At 35.0% G+C, this 22,419-nt stretch overlaps 1 protein-coding gene, 1 long non-coding RNA gene and 1 pseudogene across 3 annotated transcripts; 1 reads left to right on the top strand and 2 right to left on the bottom strand.

Moving 5' to 3' along the window:
• Positions 1 to 611: 611 nt before the first annotated feature.
• LOC126831765 (uncharacterized) lies at positions 612 to 3,088 on the top strand. The gene is made up of 6 exons (XR_007684308.2): positions 612 to 719; positions 1,075 to 1,125; positions 1,370 to 1,457; positions 1,926 to 1,985; positions 2,641 to 2,817; positions 2,963 to 3,088. It is a non-coding gene; the product is annotated as an uncharacterized LOC126831765 (long non-coding RNA).
• Positions 3,089 to 9,511: 6,423 nt separating this feature from the next.
• LOC126831758 (cdc42 homolog) lies at positions 9,512 to 15,720 on the bottom strand. Of its 2 annotated transcripts, XM_050562415.2 has the most exons (6): positions 15,565 to 15,720; positions 15,202 to 15,282; positions 14,108 to 14,247; positions 13,245 to 13,427; positions 12,305 to 12,502; positions 9,512 to 11,820 (listed from the first exon to the last, which is right to left on the bottom strand). In XM_050562415.2, exons 3-6 carry the CDS (start codon positions 14,210 to 14,212, stop codon positions 11,725 to 11,727), a joined length of 582 nt encoding a protein of 193 aa, XP_050418372.2. In that variant the 5' UTR covers positions 14,213 to 14,247; positions 15,202 to 15,282; positions 15,565 to 15,720; the 3' UTR covers positions 9,512 to 11,724. The 2 variants fall into 2 exon arrangements, with proteins under 2 accessions (XP_050418372.2, XP_055959328.1); XM_056103353.1 differs by lacking the exon at positions 15,565 to 15,720 and having other exon boundaries at positions 15,202 to 15,363.
• A 1,528-nt stretch (positions 15,721 to 17,248) lies between these two features.
• On the bottom strand, positions 17,249 to 22,271 carry LOC126831759 (cdc42 homolog; annotated as a pseudogene).
• Positions 22,272 to 22,419: the final 148 nt, after the last annotated feature.

Genomic DNA, 22,419 nt, shown 5'->3' on the forward strand with positions numbered 1-22,419 from the left:
GCACTGGTTTCGTGTAGGGGCTTTTGGTATATTTTTCGCTTTTCTGACACTGATTTCTTACAACAATGTTGTTCGTTGACTAGATGGTAACAATGCATTATTTTCTTTTTATTTCTCTGAGGCTAGGGGCGACTTATTATTGGGCAACAGAGCCACAGAAGACATATGAACAAACTATCTATGATGTACAAAGCTACGCTATGAAAACCAATATACCATACAGGCAAGTATTTTACACTTGTATCAAACTAGGGTAATAGGATAAGCAATGGCTATTCAGTTGAAGAAATGGTTTAATTTAAAGGAATATTCGTTGCAAAATTCACTTCAGCTGCTGCTATTCGTGTACTTTACCATGCATCACAGGATCCGACAACAACTGTGAACAAAATGGCTGAAATAGGGTTTTCCGTCCTACTTTCCGAACCTCCTGGGATAATAAAGACGGGTATACGTCATGCATTGTTCTGAAAAGGATATTTTGGGTTTAACGTCCTACTGTTTTGCATAAACCGGTTGAATATCGAAGGGTTCTGCTTTTGAGGCATCGGGGTTGACATTAAGATAATTATAGTGTTCTGGTTCTGTTTAAATAAACTATCTTTCTTTTGCAGATATGTCCAATATGACGATTGGTGGTATATCAGAACTAATGGGGCGGCGGGAACTGGAACGATCAGTTGGACGCCTCGACCCGGTGTCTTCCCGTCTGGAAGGCGGTAAATATCAGTCATTAGTATTCTAGATGCTTCTGTGAAATAGTTTACATATTATTTTTTTTATTTTTATCGATTATAGTTATATAATTAAGCTAATGTATTGCCTTTGAGAAACAAACGAAATGCATGCAAAAGTATCGATTTTGCAATACACACCTGAATGAATAAAGAACGTATAAAAAGTGTAATGGAAAATTGAAAATATGTAACATTAGACGAGATATGCAATATTAATATGCAATATCAATTGGACAGTAGACCGTCAGAAATGTAAAAGCAATCTAGGTACAAAGTATATACTATCATAAATGTATTATTGATGTATATTATACCTCTACCTGTCTTTAAAATACAGAAAGATCTACGAGAATACACAATGGCCTGTTGTGGCACACAATATGTACTGGTAAGTTATTTTGTATTTTTTAAACCATGGCCAAGGTCGTGGTCCCGGGAATCCCCTGCAAAATGCCATTATTTGGAAGAAAAATCTTTCAACTTTTAAAAACATAGAGATAGGCGTCTTTTGAGGATTCTTTTGTCAGTGATTAAATCATCAACTCCACGGCCCTACTATCTCATAGAAAACATACATTTCTTTACTCTCGTTTTTATTAATGATAGACTATTTTATTCTTATATACTTACAGGTCTAACCTTACAACCTATGCAAAAGAAAATGGTGGGATGTACAACTTTATTCTTGATTCACACGGCCATGCTTTACCTTTTGAGGAGGTATGCTGTTCTTTGTTCTGATTATATTAGTTGTTCTTATTAAATCTCTCTTTTACCTTGATCTAGACCTGACCCTCGATCTGTTTCCCTACCCTTGTTAACTTTCTGACTGTCATTATTGTATTCTGGCAACAGTTTTGTAACAATTACCTATATGACTTTCTGTCGGAAGCCAATAAAATGTCAATTTTGTAGGGCACATACACTATGCCATCAGCTTCAATTATATAATCTCATATATGACTTCCAATATGAAGCCAATCCAATGTTTTGCGTAATAAATGGGACGAGTAAAAGGCCGAGATGTTTTAACACTAAAAAGTATAATGTTGCATAATGTTATAATTTATTTTTATAATGACCTGTTTATGTCAACTTTTATCAAGAAGCCGACAATTATTATGGCTTAGTAATGGTAGGGGACCGAGAGAAAGACGCAGATGTTTAACTTTTTTTTTTGTATTTCAGCGTTTCTGGAATGACCTTTTTAAAGATGGCAAAACTTGGGGATTAATGGTGTATGAACAGGTAAATGTTTATGTTAACAACCAGTGCCGGATTAAGGCACAGGTCAACTAGGCCATGGTCTAGGGCCCCACGTTTTTGGGGGGCCCCGCGTAATCAGTCTCTTTGTTTCCTCAAGCTCTCACGTTGGTTTCATAAATCCTATGTAAATCTATGTAATTCCGTGTAATGCCACGTCACCTATCTAAATTAAACTAATGCAATGTACAATGTACATACATATGCCACGGTTCTTTCTTTTTATATCTTGTATGTGATGGATGGATGCATGCATACATGTGTAATAATCCGCATGAAATATTTTAGCCTTATAATGCCCCACAACTACTGAATAATCTACCGTTATCAACTATCGTGTATTAGCAAGGAAGCTGTACGGCCATACTCTAGCTTTTTCCTTTGTTTCACCAGTCCTTCGGTTTACTATTTCTAGAAAATCTTGTAGCATTTCCAGTCTGTGAAGCTAACGGCCTGTCTGAAGAAATAATATTTAAAAGAAACGCAATAAGCTGGAATTTTGAGAGATAAAATAAAATAAAACTAAGCACGAATAATCCAAACCAGTAGACAAAATTCGAGGTCCTACAAAACGGTATCTTCAAAATAGAGTAATCACCACCAAGATGGCTGAGAAATCATTTCAAGAATTGTTTTTCAGGATTTTTTAAATACAAACTTTGATTCGATCAACGCTACTGTTTCCGATGTTGTTTCCGGTAAGACCTGGTTGATGGAAATGGGAAACGCTGCCAGGAAAAATGGCTTGACGCTTCAGTATTGCATGAGCTACCCCAGACATGCCATGGCTGCACTGGAAATACCTGTTGTCACTCAGGTAATTCTTAGATATATACAACATATCTTGTATAATAGTGGGTAAATTATCTTAAAAATTCTGATATATTTTATTCTAATAAATTCCAGACACGAAAAGTCGTAAATTTTAGCTTGGCATGTAAACACCAATTCTTCCATTGCAGGCACGAGCATTTGCAGATAACCGTCCCAACACAGACCACTGGACAATCGGAGTATCTTCTATACTTGCTGAAGCTTTGGGCATAGCACCATACAAAGACAATTTTTGGACAATGGAAGTTCAGCCACAAAATCGATATAGTAAGTGTGATGATAAGCAAACATAGTTTCTCATATAAAGATACACAATTGAAAAACGAGTTATACCATAACAATTATGACATGGTGAGCAACAAATCGTCGTTTAATTTTGGAATCTTTCTTTTTAATATTCAAACCACTTGAAAGTATATGGCTGGGGAAACGCAACATGATTGTTTTAAAATGCTTTTTTAATGTTACCCCTTTAGATGCAACAGAGCCCCACACAGCTCTCCATGCTGTTATATCTACATTGAGTACCGGACCTGTTGGTCCCAGTGATTTGGTTGGATATTCAAATCGCAGTCTCATCATGAGGTATGTATTCAATAATAGTTTGTTAATTTTTCTCCCAGATTCAATAGTCATCTTGTTACAGATGCAGGCTTGTACATCAGAAACAATGAAAAACATGTTTCGGAAATACCCATCTCTCGCAAATCATTCACTGATTACTGCATCTCTGGGATATCTATCGACTCAAAATATACAGGAAATCGAATCGATTCACGTCTCTCAAAATATAAATATCATGGATAGCTCATGTTTGGCTCTGAATGATACCACAATAAAACGTGCATGTGCATGTGTTATGTTGTCGTATACCGTCCTGGTCCGTTTCGGGCTGTCCGTCCATCATTCCGTTTAATCACTCTGTGGGTAAGGGTTTATTTTAAACCTTGCTCGGCTTATTCAACCTCTTATAAACTTGACACCTATCAAAATTGGTGCATCAATTAAAACATGATGTGCTTAAGATGAACCATGGCTTGTCATCGATATCTTGTAAGGTGTATACATGAAGGTGTATACATGAAGGTGTTTTCAGGAATTTTATTTAGAACTTACTTGTATTACTGCACTATTCACAACGATGAATCATATCGTAATTCTGTAGTTTTCTTCACAATAACCAAGATCTAAATAAAATTACTGAAATAACAAACGTATTTTGTACAGTTTAATGATTGTATAATTGCTGTTCACTGTACATGTATATACATGATACATTCTGAAGCATAATGTATGTCAGAGTGGTGCATTTTTGACCTGGACGTATTTTTTTTATTTATTTATGTATTTATCTACAGTACATATAGCAGTACTATACTTTATCTGATTTAATACATAATTATTTTCATATAATTCTTAAATTATTTGTATTTATTTGTCCAATCATTAGTCATTAGAACCTTCTAATCGCTCTAGTGTTTTAGATTTTCATTGTGAATGTCTTGGTACACTTAAACACTAAAATGAATTTAAATATTGTATTATAGAAGCTGCAATGCAGAAGGTTTAATTTTGAAACCAAGCAAACCTGCTACAGCTATTGATAAACAAATCCAACAGGTAACAATAGACATAACATTTCCTATGCATTAATAGTCCAATATCTTGATGCAGATTTGTTTTATATTTTTGAGAATTATCACGAGGATTCTTTCTTTGAAACAGCTTAAAGTATACATTGATAGAAGGCCATATTATGCACTGCGCCTTTCGAAAGATGCATGTCCAGCTTTTTATGACATTACGGTCGGGGTTGTGTCCAAAACAATAAAACTATAAGGAAAGCGGGATAATTGATAAATACAAGGATTATTGACCTTCTTCTCATGGTTTAGTGTGAACTTTTCAAAACCGCCATTATTATATTGCAATCCACTTAAAAACGAGCAAGAAACTAAACAGCTTAGAGGAATGGATTGTTCTCAACGAGGTTACAATTGCTATGTGACATAATGCAATTATCTTAAGCATTACACATAATATTATATTTAGCAGAACTGAACTCTGTTGAAACAAGCAAAGCAAACCCAAGCAAAAAGTTAATTTCTTATATATTATTGTCCTGAATTAATCGTTGGGAAAATAAAAGACACATTTACTCAAAGCTTCTTCCTTCTTTATATTTTATTCGGTTGCCCTTTTGTGTTCAAGCTGTATAACAAATTCGACTGTATTTAAATTTTTAGATGGCGTTTGGGGGTAATGTTGGACCAGAAGGTAAAATCTATACAACATACAGTAATATTAACAACTATATATTTGGTATTATATTAGCAGCTAATATTTCTATGGATTATACACTCATGGTTCAAGATACTGGAATTACTATGGTAGGTTTTCACAGACATGGTGGATATGTTATATCATAGTTGATATATTTTTGTAATAACATTTTTTGTGAACGCCACGCCGATAATGACATGTATAAACATTGAGTGTGTAAATGAAAGAACCAAAGACATTAATAGCTAACAGAACACAGTTTTTATGGGATACAATCACTAGTTTATTCTAAAGGCACGACGTTTCGATTGTATCCCATACAAACTGTGTTCTGTTAATGTGTTTCCCGATCGCTAAATGCCATTAAAAGATTATTAGCTGATTCACTTTTTTGGCCAAAATTCAGTAAAAAGGGATTAGTTGATACTCTCTTATATTTCCTATAAATGTTTATGTTAACCCGAGTTTAGTTTTTAAAATGCTGTTTATTCAACTAAACCCAGAACATATTACTCCTATTTCCTGTTTTATGTTTAGAAAGTAAGTAAGTAAACAACTTAAAGCGAGAATTTCATATTTTCTAAGAAAGTCAAAACATAATTATTTCTATGTCTTTTGCTCAATAGGTTGTCAGCTCACTATTAATAACACAATTACCTCCCTTGTTTTTCTATTCCCCTCCATGGAATAGCTATCTTCAAACGTTTGAATTTGAAGTTGAAAATGATATTCTTGCCAATTCCTCAACTGGCAATAGTATAGGATTAATGGGGAGAGAGAGAGAGAGAAATGAAATGAGGTTTAACGTCCACTCGACACAAACTAGGTCATTTCGGGACTAACATATGGTTTTAATTTTATTTCAATAATTCGCTTGCGCGTAGGGGTCTTTAGCAGTGGGAGGAAACCGGAGGACCCGGAGAAAGCGCACGAGGTTGGACAGGCGACCCTACTCCTTGCCACGTACAACCGGGGATTCGAAACCACGCCAGTTGACTCAATGACAGGTCTTATGATACAGCACGCACGTGCTAACCATTCGGCCACCCAACCCCCCAGGATTAATGGGATTATTCTTTAACAAAATAGGACTGTTTATAGATACCATCTATTTTAAGGCTTTATTTTAATACATTTTAAAAATATAACTTGTTTATTTATCTTTACCAGATTCTTATTCCGATTCGCTCTTGCAACAACTGAATGAAATATGATTAGATATAGTGAATTCATAGAGCCGTTATAGTCTTTCGGTCGTCGTTTTAAAATTAGTAACCCATGGCATTGTAGAACTTGATTCATCTTTTTAAATGTTCGATTCCAGCCGGAACAGCCTTTCTCAAATGAATTATCATTTCAGATTACCGAGATAGCTTTCGAATTCATTAGTTTGATGGAAGTGAAAATCAATATGTCTGCCGATTGGAAGTTGGAATACATTGTAAGCCAACATGCTAAATATTATCCCACAGGTGGACATTTTTCGACCAAATGATGCGAGATTCCTTCCTTTAGTTACCATATGCTACCAAATTTTAACAAATATAATTCTATCATACCTTTTTTCAGACACAAGGCAGCATGGTGATGAGTAGTGATTTATATATAAATGTTAATCTGATAGATTTTAGTGAAAGTCAACCATTAAAGATAACCACATCATGTACATCTAGAAACTTCTGTTTATATTATTACAGTCCAGTATTTACTGTTGGGTAATTATATTTATATTATTATAGTCCAGTATTTATTGTTGGGTAATTATATTTATATTATTATAGTCCAGTATTTACTGTTGGATAATTATATTTATATTACATCCCAGTATTTACTGTTGGGTAATTAATATTATTTTAGTCCAGTATTTACTGTTGGGTAATTATACTTTGTTTGTTGAAAGTGAAAAAATTTCCCGGGAACCGATGTAGTGTTTAATTCAGACCCGACTCGAGTAAATCCAGAAATTCCTTAACCTGATGATACAGTAAAACAATCAACCATTATTGAAGTGTATCTGAAAAGCTTAACAGAAACTTAAGTTTTAATTGATAACTTAATATAGGGAAGTAATGCCCATTTTTTACTGCTTGTAACTGAATTGTTTTTATCTATTTTATTTTCAGAAATGACAAGGTTCGGATATATGGTGAAGTTGGAAAATGGACGCCGATGTCAAATAATCGAGTAACCGGAATTCGAGTTAATTCAGATGACCTTTTTCTGCAACTGGTCGGTGTTCCTAACGAAGTAGTTAGCTTTCGGTTCTTCAGAAATATGAATGAAGTAATAGTCGACTGTACTTTAGGAACAGCTGGTGTTACTGAATTGAGTTTAAACAGTAACAAGTGTAACTATTAAAACATGTAACTATTAGCATGGTTTTAATGTGATAAAATAGTAGTTATAATAATAAACTAAAAGTGAAGTTTTAAATTAAATTCTTTTTTTTCTGTTTTCAAAATAATGTGTTGAATTGATTTGATCTGGTGTTTTATTTCACATGCAGAATTTCCGAAAGGTGTAGGTTTTGGTGTGTATGCGGGTGTATGTATGGGATGGGGATTGTGCGCATAACAATTTTGGTGTTTATTGTATTTTGCAAAGTTTAAAATACAGGGAAAACTAAATCCATCTTCAAAATTTTGTTATTTGGCGTGTTTAAAGGTTTGGTGGCGGGAAAATGGTTTTCTGAACAATCCATGAACAACTTGTTTAGTTGTCCTTTTGTCGTATCGAACAATACCGTCAAATATTAAATGTTCTTGTACATTGACGTTGGATAGCTTCCGATCTGGATTATTCGGACAAGGCTAGCATTCAATGCCGAAAACGTGAGCTAACCGGTGTCTTCAGAAGAAGAACTTGTCATCGTGATAAATCAGACAAAAATGAAATGAAATGAAATGGGGTTTAACGTCTGGGTTAATGGAGACAGGCGTATGCCATACGGTGTTCAATGGGGAATTTTCTCGCCACGACTTACTCATATTTAGAATCCCAACTATCTATTGCTCTTTTATGTGAACTCCTATGTATGCACGGCAGCTCGTTTCTTCGTCCCAGCCGAATGACTAGACACTGTCCTTACATGGCCCCCTGTCCTGCACCACTGAAAAAGGGAATCTGTGCCGGAAAATACAGCCAACACCGGAAGCGAACCCGAGACCCCCTGGCTCGCGGGCCAGAGTATTACTCACTGAGCCACCGAGCCTCGCATAATCCGATCAACATTCGTGTCTTTTGGTGTGGGTTAAATTGGATAATGAGCTAATTCTCGTATGTCTCATGGAACGGAGTATCAGATAGGCCAACAACAAAACCACTTCGATATTATGGATAATATTTACTATTTTTACACGGCCACATTTTCATGTTGTCGTATATTGTCGTCGCCCCTGTCGGTCTGGACGCCCGTCCACAATTTGTTTGTGAACAGTCTACAGGTCACAATTTTTATCCGATTTTGACGAAACTTACAGGTTTATATCCCCAAAACTCGATTCCTTTCGATATTGGTATGCATCGGACGTAACGACATGGATTATTGCCCCTGATTATACGAAATACCATGTTTTTAACTTTTTATCCGATTTGATGAAACATAAAATGTATGTTCATAACCCAAAGATTTCGGTTTCTTTCGATATGCGCGGATACCGGACCGTAACGTCCTGGATTGTAGGAAATGGATGTATGAACAGTATCCTCTAGAGGGCATAATTTTTAACCTTTAAACCATAATGACAGTTGTGTTTGATGAAACTTAAAATATAACGTTTATATTCTATAAGATCTCGGTTCGTTTTGATATTCACGCATATCGAACCGTAACGCCCTGGATTATGACCCCTGATTGTACGATTTTTATCCGATTTTCAAAACCGTTCACATCTATCACCTTTAAACCATAATGACGGTTGTGTTTGATGAAACTTAAAATATAACGTTTATATCCTATAAGATCTCGGTTCGTTTTGATATTCACGCATATCGAACCGTAACGTCCTGGATTATGACCCCTGATTGTACGATTTGTATCCGATTTAAAAAAAAAACAGGTTTAAATATATCCCCGTTACGTTGTGAATTTCGTGAAAATCGGACCGAAACTGCCTGACAAATTGGTCACTGTCTGTACGCAAATAGTGTAAAAGTATGTAATACCAAGCATGTGGATCCCCTAGAAGTCACAATTTTTATCCGATTCTGATGAAACTTAAAATATATGTTTACATGTATATCCCGAAGACCTGGGTTCCTTTCGATATTTGCGCGTATCAGACCGTAAACTTCTTTGATTATGGTCTTGATTGTACGAAAAGTCGCGCTTTAAAGATTGTTCTCAGACCATCTCTTGCAAAATGTATAACTTTCCATCTAATAACAAAGCAACATTGATTCGAAAAATTTTAATAACAATTAGTATATAAAAAAAAACAATAGAAATTTATAAATAACATTCATAAAAAATATTCTGGTATTAATGAAATAGAAATCCGGCATATATTAAAAAGAAACACAAAAGTATTAACTGTAACAGTTATTCACAGATACAGTTTACATTTTCTTTTAAGAGTTATTGGTTATTCCATTGGGCATGTGTATGTCAGAGCAATAGCTTATGCCGATGATGTAACTTTTGTCACCTAAGGAGTCTCTGATTTACTAAATATTGCAAAAGATTACTCTGAAGAGTATATTGTAAAATTCAATCCTGATAAAGCAAAACTTTTTGTTTTTCTTGCAAAACAAAACCATACTGTTGATGGGAAGAATGTTTAGATTAATGGTAGACGAGTAGACATCTTTAAATTAGAACTTCACTTGGGCAATAGACTTGCTTGTAAAGCCAAAGATGGGTTAATTGAAATGTACATACATAGTTTTTATGCTAAAGTTAATTTCACTCTTAAAAGTTTTATATTTGTATGAGTAGACATCTTTAAATTAGAACTTCACTTGGGCAATACATTTGCTTGTAAAGCTAAAGATGAGTTAATTGAAATGTACATACGTAGTTTTTATGCTAAAGAAAATTTAATATATAACCTGTTCACAAGCTTTTCATGTCAATATATGGGTGCCAGCTGTGGGATTTTTGAAAATTTGATTGTGGTTAATAGAAAGCATAAGAAGATTGTTAAATGCATCACATCGGGCACATAATATTTGTAATGATATCTCAATTGAAGCACAACTTCACAAAAGGATTTTTAAATTTATCTGCAGAGGGCTAAAACGTAATAATGAATGCACCTTGCTGGCTCTACACAGAAGTCAGTCAACCATATTTAAACATACATTATGCAAAAGCTAAATCTTCCAATTGCAGGTCTTTCTTTAGGCCTGAAATGTTATCTAAATTATTAATTAGACATTAATTAACTTATCCAGGCCATAATCAACTCTCAATGGAATCGCTATCCTGCGATATTTACTGGATTAGAGCCCGGTCTGCTGCTTTTGATTTAATCATGAAATGGATAATTGAGCCTATGTTTTTATCGTACCGACTTTAGTAATGATGATCGAGGCTAGGCCCAAAATTCAATCGCTAAATTCTCGGTTCAGAGAGGATCAATTTGACTGAAATTTTCAGCAAATTCCCTTTACATTATCCAGTGTTTAACTATTATAAGAACTGCCAGCTCTTTATCTAATCTTCCATAATGTATCTTTAATAGTAGAAATTATATTTGTTATAAGTATAATCTGAATAAATATGTACATTTTAATACAATCAAAGCATCAGAATTATTAAATATTGTTAATACACAAGATATTAATTTGAGTAGTGATGATGATGATAAAATAAAAAAAAATGGTTGTATCAGAGATTTAACATTGATGCGAGATGTATATAAAATTTATGAAATTATAAACTTTCTGTGTACAGAATAGTGATTGTATGATTACGGTTCACATTACATATATGTATATTTATATATTTATACATTCTTCATTGAATCTTTGTAAGTTTACTTATTTACTTACGAATAAATGAATTATTATTATTATTCACAGATAAAGATTACATTGTCTTTAAACAGTACGTCATAGATAAAGTTCACATATACTTTTAACAGTTATTCACAGATAAAGTTTACATTTACTTCTAAGAGAAGTTCATCGACACATTCACTAGTAAACCACCATCTTGTTTGTGTTTGATAATGATAAGAGTATACTTGTCGAAACGTCGTGCTTTTAGAATAAAACTAGTGATTGTATCCCATAAATGTGTTCTGTTCACAGATAAAGTTTACATTTACTTGTAATAGAAGTTCATCGACACATTCACTAGTAAACCACCATCTTATTTGTGACGCAATTCGGGCAATAAATATGTAATTCGAATCAGACGTTATTATGGGAACTATTCACAGAATAAATATAATACAATTATATCACATTTTCAGCGTAAGAGGGTGGGATAGGGTCCGCAATCATCTCACATTCACTAGCGCCATCTTTGTTAACCCAGATGACCGCACGATAGATCTATTGTCGTTGATGCAACTATATGGGTGGGTTAACTTCTACCTTTTACTTTCAAAACAACAGTTTTCTACATTGGATAAAACTCCATTAAAATGTTGTATTCCATTTATAAAATGGCACATTTCCTTCTTCTTCTAGGTTTCTTTGGTGGCGGTTGAAGTGCTGCTAAGATTGCTTCATCAAATATATTCTTCAATCCTTTCTGTAAACAATAACAAAAGAAAATGTATTCGTGTTATCAATAACAATGAAATACAGTCGTGACGTCAAGTAACATTGAATAAGTTCGTAATTTTTAAAGAACAATGAATTCAGTGTAAACTCCACGATATTTCTTGGCCCATAACATGTTCCAAATTTTTAAATCAACTATTGCCCTACACGTCAGTCAACCGATTACTTTAGGGTTGGGGGGGGGGGGGGGGTCGACGGGGCATTTTGATTTTCTCCTACACCAAAGGAATCTATAGGCTCAAACGACACTTTTGTAGGTGATTTACCGCTTCAAAATCTAGAATATTCTCTAAAACATGTCAGAAAAAGTAAATTCAAATGTTCTTCTCCACTTCCAGACCAAACTACAACGAACATTGCAATGAAGGTGGGTGGGGGGAAGGGTGTAGAGGTGACAAAAAATTGGCGAACTTGATAGCATTATTGTTTATACGTTGTTGAATTCTACATACCTGAGTCAAAGCTGAGCATTCTACATATTTAACAGCACCAAGTCGTTTTGCTAGTTTTTCACCTTGTTCTACTGAAATTGGCTTTTCTTTCTTTTTGGCCAATTTTTCTATGGTTTCAGTGTCATCTCGTAAATCTGTTTGTGTTCCCACTAATAAGAATGGCGTTTTTGGACAATGTGAAGTAATTTCTGGGATCCACTGTAATAATAAAAATAATATAAATACACAATAATATAAAATATAAGACAGGGAGAGAGGGGGGGGGGCAGCACCCACTATAAACCGACGAGGCCATTTCTGGACTTACATAATGCAATTACATTTCAATAACACTTGTCACGTAGAAGGATGGGATCGAAACCACTTCACCTGACTCAATCATAGACCTAATGACTAAAACTCACGTGTAACATCACCAAACCCCATTACAAACCCACAATCTACTCTCTAGATCTTCGGATGGCCGAGATTTAGGATTTAAATATTTAACTACAGTATAAAGAGGATAAATCAAAGATTGCCAAGTACCGTTGCTACGATAAAAACAATCTACGCTAGGATATTGTCTAAACCTGTCCAAACTACAAACACTCATAACTTCCCCCAACCTCGTGGGTTTTCTCCGGGTCCTCCGGTTTCCTCCCACTGCTAAAGACCCATACGCGCAAGCAAATTATTGAAATAAAATTAAACCATATATGTTTAGTCCCGAAATGACCTAGTTTGTGTCAAGTGGACGTTAAACCCCATTTCTCCCTCTCTCTCATAACTTCCCTCAGAATAAAGAGTTATTTTACTGGAATTTTCAACACATTCATTTTTAAGATCTATTTTTTCAACCATTATAATGCATCTTTAACAGTTAATGAAATATGGTTATGATAAAAGTATTTCTCTATGATACCTAAAACCACATTAATACCTAAAATATACAACTTACCTTCTCAGTGACATTTTCAAATGAGGCTGGAGTAACAACAGAATAACACACCAGAAAAATATGTGTATGGGGGTAACCTAAGGGTCGTAAATTATCATAATCTTCTTGACCAGCTGTATCAAATAAACCCAGTGAATACATTTCACCTCCAACCGTCAGATTTACAGAGTAACTATCAAATACCTGGTGAACAAATAAAATATAACAATTAATTACAGGCAATACAATGTAAACTGCACAGTAGAATAACTACGAGATGTTAAAATTCATTTAGCATTAAACACAAGTACGATAGTAATGTATGGAACAGGAACAGAAGATGACGTCATCCCCGCCATCTTGGAATTGTCACAGGAACCGCCATTTTGCAATTGACCAGGGAACATCAATACCAAATATTATCGAGATTGGTGGTGGCGGTTCTGGAGGAGTCCTTCCCAGATTTAACAGAAACCCGCACTATGTATTTTTAAATAAGGAGATTCATTACTATAGTTTGGGTGTAAGGTTGAGTTTGCCTTTAATATTAGTTGATATTAAACTTTTGTGAAATGAAATGGGGTATAACGTCCTACTGTTCTGCAACAACCGAGCGAATGAGGCCATGCATGTTACGGCCTACTCTTATTTAGAAGTCCAATTGCCATGGATTATTTTACGTGCATGCCAACGTGTGAACGAGACTTCGGTTTTTCGTCCCATCCGATGGACCAGATACTGTGTTTATGGAAACAAATGCTGGAACATCTCGCGGAACTTACTCTGTCAACACCGAGAACTAACCCTCGACAGTCGGGCTTGTGAACCAGCTCCATTTACTCCCTAATCCACCCAAAGTTATGTTAAATATATATTATACTTACAGTAGGTACATAATCTCTAGGAAATTTGTTGCAAGTGTATGAAAAAAGCATACACGTTTTACCAATAGCACCGTCACCCACAACTACACATTTCAAAGCCTCCATGTTTACTTTCTGTTTCACCAATAATACCGGTTTCTCTGGAAGTTGAACATAATTATGATAAATATATAAGGCAAAACAAAGTCTCAAGATGAAGCATTTATTATATGATTAGGGTTATAAAGTAGGCCAATATAGGTCTCAAAATTTAGTATTTATTATATTAGGACTATATAATCTTAAAATTTAGCGACGTGAAAGACCATAGCCAGACATCATTGTTCAACTAAACAGAGAGAGAGAAATGGGGTTTAACGTCCACTCAACACAAACTCAGTCATTTCGTGACTAACACATAGTTCATTTTTTATTTCAATAATTCTCTTGTGCGTAGGGGTCTTTAGCAGTGGGAGGAAACCGGAGGACCCGGAGAAAACCTACGAGGTTGGGCAGGCGATCCTACACCTTTTCAGGTACAACCGGGGATTCGAAACCACGCCAGTTGACCCAATGACAACCGTTATGATACAACGCGCACGCATAACCATACGGCCATCCACTCCCTCAACTAAATAAAGGTAACAGGAAATAAATGGCCTTTAAGAGTAATTTATTTAAACATACCTGTCACCGTCCTTTACAGTGACGTGTGGTATGTTAACAAAACACTGTAGCCCTACTTTTAACACATTCTACAATGTACAATCCTTACAGTGTAAATAAAGTATGATATGTTCGAGTTAATTTATCAGAGAGAAACAAAAATAAACGGCTCCTAATCAGTGGTCAAAATACAACGCCGAGTGAACGAATTCGATAAAACCAGATTACAACAGCAAGTATATTGTAAAGTTCTGGTTAGTTTATAAAAGATCTCGTTGATATCGGTAAAAAATAAACGTTCCGGGTTGGCTATGTTTATTTGACGAGTCAATGTCTTTTTTTATTTCATAACAAAACTTTAATCCTTCTTGTCCCACTACTTAGTGAAATACGACAACCCTGTTTCAACCTTTTTTTGACCTAAATAAAGGTTTAATATATGTACATACCTTATCTTATTTACCTGCCACTGTCACTAATTGGTAAATCTTACTCACTGTTATATAAACTCTTCTCAACGATGTAACAAACTGAATATAACGAGTAATTATCTTCACTAGTTTTATATTAATCATCTACATCTATTAATAACTGGTATATTTTTAGAACACACCTCAAGTTTGATTATCCAGACTAAATATAGCTTTCAACTCACTATCTCTTAGAAAGATCACCCAGGCATTTCAGTATGAATACATTTGGTCTGTTGTTATTTCGCCGTTGAATAGACAAGGATTGGATATAAAGGAGTGGCCATAAAAATCGACTATGAATATGACTTTAACTGTTAAGGAAGGAAAATTAATACTCACCTACAGTTATTACTACTGCATTTACTTAAGATGTGTTATCGAGTCTTTAAGATGGAGTACGCATACCGTGGCTCTAGGGTAGACCTAAATTATCAGGTTTAACTAAAACGGGGCAACGGTTTGGGTCACCTTGTATAACAAAATCGCGGTAATTGTCAACAAGATCACGTGTCTAAATACGAAAACATATTATTGTCATGTGGACTTTTAATGTAAAAATACTAGTTGTTTCAAATGGCCTAAAAAGGTTTTGCTTTGTTGTGTATTTATGAACCTTTGGGGTGTTCAAGGATGGAGGCAAAAGAAAGGGCAAAACTGCTGTGAGACGAAATCATTCGGTCTGACCGTTTGTAATTTTGTAATTTTTCGTTGTAAACGCTTTGATTCAAGAGTCAAATTGAAGGGACATATAAATTCACACAGGGCTCCCCTCAACGGATACTCTAACTATTGTAAGGCGAATATATCTTACAAAATCTGCATCATATATTCAGGCATTATAGATCTTTGGGGCGACTTGGCTGATTGTTTAAAAAATGGGTTTTGTATTGATGAGATTTATCTATTAGCGACATGGATGTGTTCTAATTGAATTAAACAAATATGCCGAGTCATCACTCAGATAATATATAGGTAGTCAATTTATGAGTCGTACACACTTTGTGTGATTCTTAATGAGCTTAAAGAACGTTGACGCAAAATATCTTACTGTGTGTATAGGTCAGTGGTTGGATCTTCGTTAATTAGGAAAGTCTAGGGTTATTGTGAATATGACATTATTCAAAATTAGTGAATCGTTCATAAAAGCTAAAGGCAGTATTATAATGCTATAGCAACATATCATACTTGCATTGTATTAATGTTCGTTTATTTGTTACATGTATATTTGTTGTATTGTATTTATGTAATTTTTGTAATTGTATGCTGCTCCTCGTGGGCGTTTTTATGCAATAAAATTTACTTACTTACTTACATACTTATCAATGATTGTAGCGGTCTAGCGAATATTCACTGCTAATCAGTGTGTTCTCTATCCTGTCGCCCAGTAAACCGTATTTAGAAATGTAATGAAATGAAATTGGGTTTAACATCCTACTGTTCTGCTCCGATTTGGACTAATGAAGACGGGCATACAGTGTGCTATGAGGGAAATTTTGCCCGGACAGCGGCACTACGACCTACACTTATATCGAATTCCATCTGTCAAGGGATTTTTTACGTGCACGTCAATGTGTACACGGGACCTGGCTTTTTGTCCCATCCGAACGACTAGACAGCTGTACTTGCCAGGCCCTCCGTCCTGCATCACTGACAAGGGGGAACCACGCCGGAAAATCTGGATGAACTCTATCGGCCAATGCAGGGATCGAAGATCCGACCTCCAGGCTAGCGAGCAAGCTTCTTACCCACTTAGCCACCGCGAACCCCCTTGTATTTTAGAGATTTGTGACCTGAGTATTTCCAGATCAATTACTAAATGCCATTGACTAAGCTGCACTACTAGACATTTGAATAACATCTTGAATACATAACATTCATTCATTAATAAGGCAATGGTGATTTCAAACAATATTTTTAATAACAATGATCATATAAATAACAATACTAGAATCTGTTATTAATGAAACAGAAATCCGACACGTATTAAAAATACATGTAATCACAAAAGGATCTATTGTAACAATTAAAAATAATCACAAAAGGACTTAAGTAACAGTTATTCGCAGATAAAGTACATTTAACATTTATTCACAGATAAAGTTTACATTTACTTCTGACAGAAGTTCATCGACACATTCACTATTCTAACACCTTCTTTCTTGTGACGCAATTAAGGCAATATTTAATTCGAATCTGAATAAATATAACAGAATTATATCACATTTTCAGCGTAAGAGGGTGGGATAGGGGTCGCAGTCATCGTCACATTCACTAGCACCATCTCCTTGTAAATCCAGATGACCACAAGTCAGATATATTGTCGTTTATGCAAACGGGCTAACTTATGCATTTTACTTTCTATCTAAACAACTGTTTTCTACATTGGATAAAACTCCATTAAAATGTTGCATTAAATTTATAAAATGGCACATTTCCCTTTTTCAGGTTTCTTTGGCTGCGGTAGAAGTGCTGCTATGATTGCTTCATCAAAAACATTCTTCAAACCTTTCTGTAAAGAATAACAAAAGAAAATATATCAAGTGTTATCAATAACAATGAAGTACAGTCGTAGCGTCAAGTAACATTGAATAAATTCGTGAATAACTTGCAATAATAAGTTGAAAATCACATGATATTTTAAGGAACAATAGTGTCATTCCCATTGATTTCAGTATTAAATCCATGCCATTTCATGACCTATACAACTTTCGTAATCTCTACAGCAACAAAAAAGCCCTATACGTCACACTCATCCTATTAGTTTTTTTATAGTTTTTTTTTATGTTTTTTTATTTTTATTTGGGGTGGGTGATCAAACGACATATTTGTAGGTGATACCCCGTATCAAAATCAGGAATATTCTCTAAAACATGCCTGAGAAGGTTTATTCAACTGCCTAGGCCAAATGCAACGAACCTGGGGTGGGGTAGCAGAGACAAATGATTAGCGGAAGCAATTAGCAGTATTGTTTATAGGTTGTTGAAGTCTACATACCTGAGTAAAAGCAGAACATTCTACATATTTAACAGCACCAAGTCGTTTTGCTAGTTTTTCACCTTGTTCTACTGAAATTGGTTTTTCTTTCTTTTTGGCCAACTTTTTTATGGTTCCAATATCATCTCGTAAATCTGTTTGTGTTCCCACTAATAAGAATGGTGTTTTTGGACAATGTAAAGTAATTTCTGGGACCCACTGTAATAAAAGAAATAAATACACGATAAGCTACGGGAACCAATCTATGTGGATATCGACCACAACTCGCTTCACCTGCAAAGTGGTATAAACTACCGGTTAAACCTCCTATATTCTATGATACCTAAAATGCTACAAATATCTAAAATACACAACTTACCTCGTAGTGACATTTTCAAATGATGCTGGAGTAACAACAGAATAACACACCAGAAAAATATGTGTATGGGGGTAACCTAAGGGTCGTAATTTATCATAATCTTCTTGACCAGCTGTATCAAATAAACCCAGTGAATACATTTCACCTCCAACCGTCAGATTTACAGAGTAATTATCAAATACCTGGTGAACAAATAAAAGACAACTCCACAGTAGAATAAATACGAGATGTTAAAATTCATTTAGCATTAAACACAAGTACGATAGTACTGCATGGAACAGGAACAGGAGATGACGCCATCCCCGCCATCTTGGAATTGGCATGTACTTTGGGTCCTTCCCATTTTTCAAGTTTTAAAAGAAATTCGCTCTATATATTTAAGGAGTATTCAAAAGTCTTGCTTGCCTTTAATATTAGTTGATATTAAACCTTTGTGAATAGAAATGAAATGGGGTATGACGTCCTATTGTTCTGCAACCACCGATCTAATGAAGACATGCATGTTACGGCCTACTGTTATTTAGAAATCCAGTTACCATAGGTTATTTTACGTGTAAACGGGACTTCGGTTTTTCGTCCCATCCGACGCACCAAAGACTGTTCTAATGGAAAACCACGATGTAAAATCCCAGGGAATTTACTCTGATAACACCGAAATCGAAGTCTGGACAGCCTGGTTAGTACCCCTTACTGCATGTTCTACCTAACATTGTGTTAAATATATTACACTTACTGTAGGTACATATTCAATAGGAAATCTGTTGCAAGCGTATGAAAAAAGCATACAAGTTTTACCAACAGCACCGTCACCCACAACTAGGCATTTCAATGACTCCATGTTTTCTTTTGTATCAGCAATAATACAAGTTTCTCTGGAAGAAAAGTTAAACATAATTATGTTAAATATATTAGCCCCCCAAAACGTCTCAAGCAGTAGCATTTATTATTATTGATATTATTATTGAAAAATTTATATAGCGCATAGGTTCAACTGTTAGGTGTACACAGTTAAAATGTACATGGATAACATGTACATAAAAATAATATAATTAGACAAGAAGGTAGAGTAGGGGGTTTGTACATAGAATAAACGATCATCAAATCGGCTTAAATTTGCATAGCGTGTAACAAGACGACATGGATCCGAGGAAGAGCGGAGGTTGCCTTTAGGGGTACACAGTTCAAGAAGTTCTGATAAATATGCCGGTCAGGGGTTGTTGAAACATAATTTTAAACTTAATTCTATAATGAATCGGTTACCAGTGAAGACAGTACAATATTAGATTAATATAAGAGCACTGTTTGGTTTCTGTTGTTAGCCTAGTTGCACAATATTGTACTTTTTTGAATTTATAAATTACTGAGAGAGAAGTCCAGAAAATGAGGAACTGAAATTCTTGAGGTAACTTATGAATTAATTATAGTTTTTGTTCCATCATTATTAATGTACTTTTTTATTTGACCAATTTTCCTTAAATAATAATAACACCCTTTACAAATATTATTTACGCGTGCTTCTATATTCATATTTTGGTCGAATATAACGACTATGTTTCTAGCTGCTGCAGAACACATAATTTGACTATCCCCTGCATAAATATCTTTAGTGTCTGAAATCTTGTGCAACTGCTGTTTAGATCCCATACATAAATATTCAGTTTTGTCAGAATTAAGTTTAAGAAAGTTCAGTGTCATCCATGATTTAATTTCTAATATACAATTTTACACACTGACTTTCGTAAAATAAAGTTTTTATCTAGAGCTTCAAAAGAACAATACAATTGTGTATTATCCGCATACCAATGGAATTGAAAACCATATTTCCTAACAATAGAACCACGCGGTTTTGTATACAGACTAAAAAGTATTGACCTTAAGACGGAACCCTGCTGTACTCTTTGAATTATGACTACATATTGACTACGATTTGTTAGAAATTATTTCAGCATAAGAGGATGTATATTAGCAGTTTTAAAGGCATCTGGGAAGATGAACCGTGCTAGTGAAGAGATGATTATTGAAGTTATAGAAGGTAGTAATTCACTAAGACAACTAATTACTAGGTCTGTTGGAAAGTGATCCAAGGAAAATGTTTTTGGAGCTGATAAGTTTATGATCTTTGACCCTAATCAATGGTCCAAATACAAATTCCTTTGGACGAAACGGTAAAATCGAGTTACGACAGCAAGTATATTGTACAGTTTTGGTTAGTTTACAAAAGAGAATATTATAGAATTACAGATGTAAATTTACTAGATCTCTCTCTTTGATATCGTTAAACTTGATATCGGTTATTTGTTTCTGTGATGAGTCAATGCCGGTTTTTTTTATTTGGTAACCAAACTTTAATCCTTACATCTTGTCCCATGATTGACCACGATATCACAACCCCATTTCAGTCTTTATATCACCTAAATATAGGAGGTTTAGATCTTTTAATATACTCTTCAAAAAAAAGTAGGGGATATTCAGAAACAATACAAAACTGCGGAAATGCACTGCTGCTTTTATTAGAGGTAACCAGTGTATGTTAATAACAGGTCAATTGCCCACACATGAACATAAACAGTTCACATGGTCGGCTTATCTGACGGCCCCATTTCACTCGCAAAGAGATACACTGTCAAAAGTGAAAATGGACGTTTTCGATTTTTGTCTTAATAATGAGTAATTGCTCCACCAATCCTCAGACATTAGGCAATTCGTCGTGGCATGCTCCTAATCAACCGTCCAGTCACGGTTTGGGGCAATCTGACCCACTCCACTTGCACGGCCAATGCTTGCAGTGTTGTCGATTGACGTTGACGAACACGTCTCCCGATCGAATTAAACGTAACACACTAAAGCAAAGATACGCTAAACAGTAAATCTTATGCAAGAACCGATGGGAATGCTAACATGGATAGATAAACCAGCACGCGGCAGTTTTCATCAACCTTTCCTTGAAGTGTCAAATTTGACAATGCCCCCCCCCCCCACGTGTATGGCGCGATTGCGTTGGGGCGATAAATTCTTCATCTGTGAACATACTCCCAAAGCATGTCGTGTCCATGACTATTTATCATATCACAACCTGCATAGGTATTTGCATTTCAATATCCCCTACTTTTTTTAAAGAGTATATTAGATATGGCAAGATTTGGGGGCGTTTGGAAAAGTTGGACCATGAAAAATTTATGAAATATTTTATATTTATTTTGCTGGAACATTAATAGTTTATCCTATCATCTTGTAAGTATATTCTACAAGGTTGTATTCTTTTGTGCTGTCTACCACAAGACTTCCACAAGATATTGGACATAGAAAAAATTCATTTTTCTCAAAAATGTCTTCTCAGAATTTCCCTATTTCCCAGGATGGTACCACATTCCACCAAATGTTCGCCTTAGAATAATTTCTATAGGATGTTTCAGCCTGTGTACCACACTAGAATTTCACAAGACCCCGTTATCTACCTGTGTGGTGTCACATTCTACAAGATTTTCATTGGGTATTTTGATTTGTGATGTTTGTTACCACAAGAGTTCCAACAAGATATTGTACTTATAAAATCATTTTTTTAAATGTCTTCCCAGACCCCCTTATCTTCCACAGAAAAGCCCGCAAACCTTGCCATAAATATTTAACAAATGTACATACCTGTCACTCACTAATCATATCTCACTCAAGTTATATAAACTCTTCTCAACGATGTTACAAACTGAATATAACGAATGATTATCTTTGCTAGTTTTATATTAATCATCTACATCTATTAATAACTGGTATATTTTTAGAACACACGTCAAGTTTGATTATCCAGACAAAATACAACTCCCAACACACTATCTCTTAGAAAGATC

This window comes from Patella vulgata, chromosome 9, assembly GCF_932274485.2.
Source record: "Patella vulgata chromosome 9, xgPatVulg1.2, whole genome shotgun sequence".
Taxonomy (NCBI): Eukaryota; Metazoa; Mollusca; class Gastropoda; family Patellidae; genus Patella; species Patella vulgata.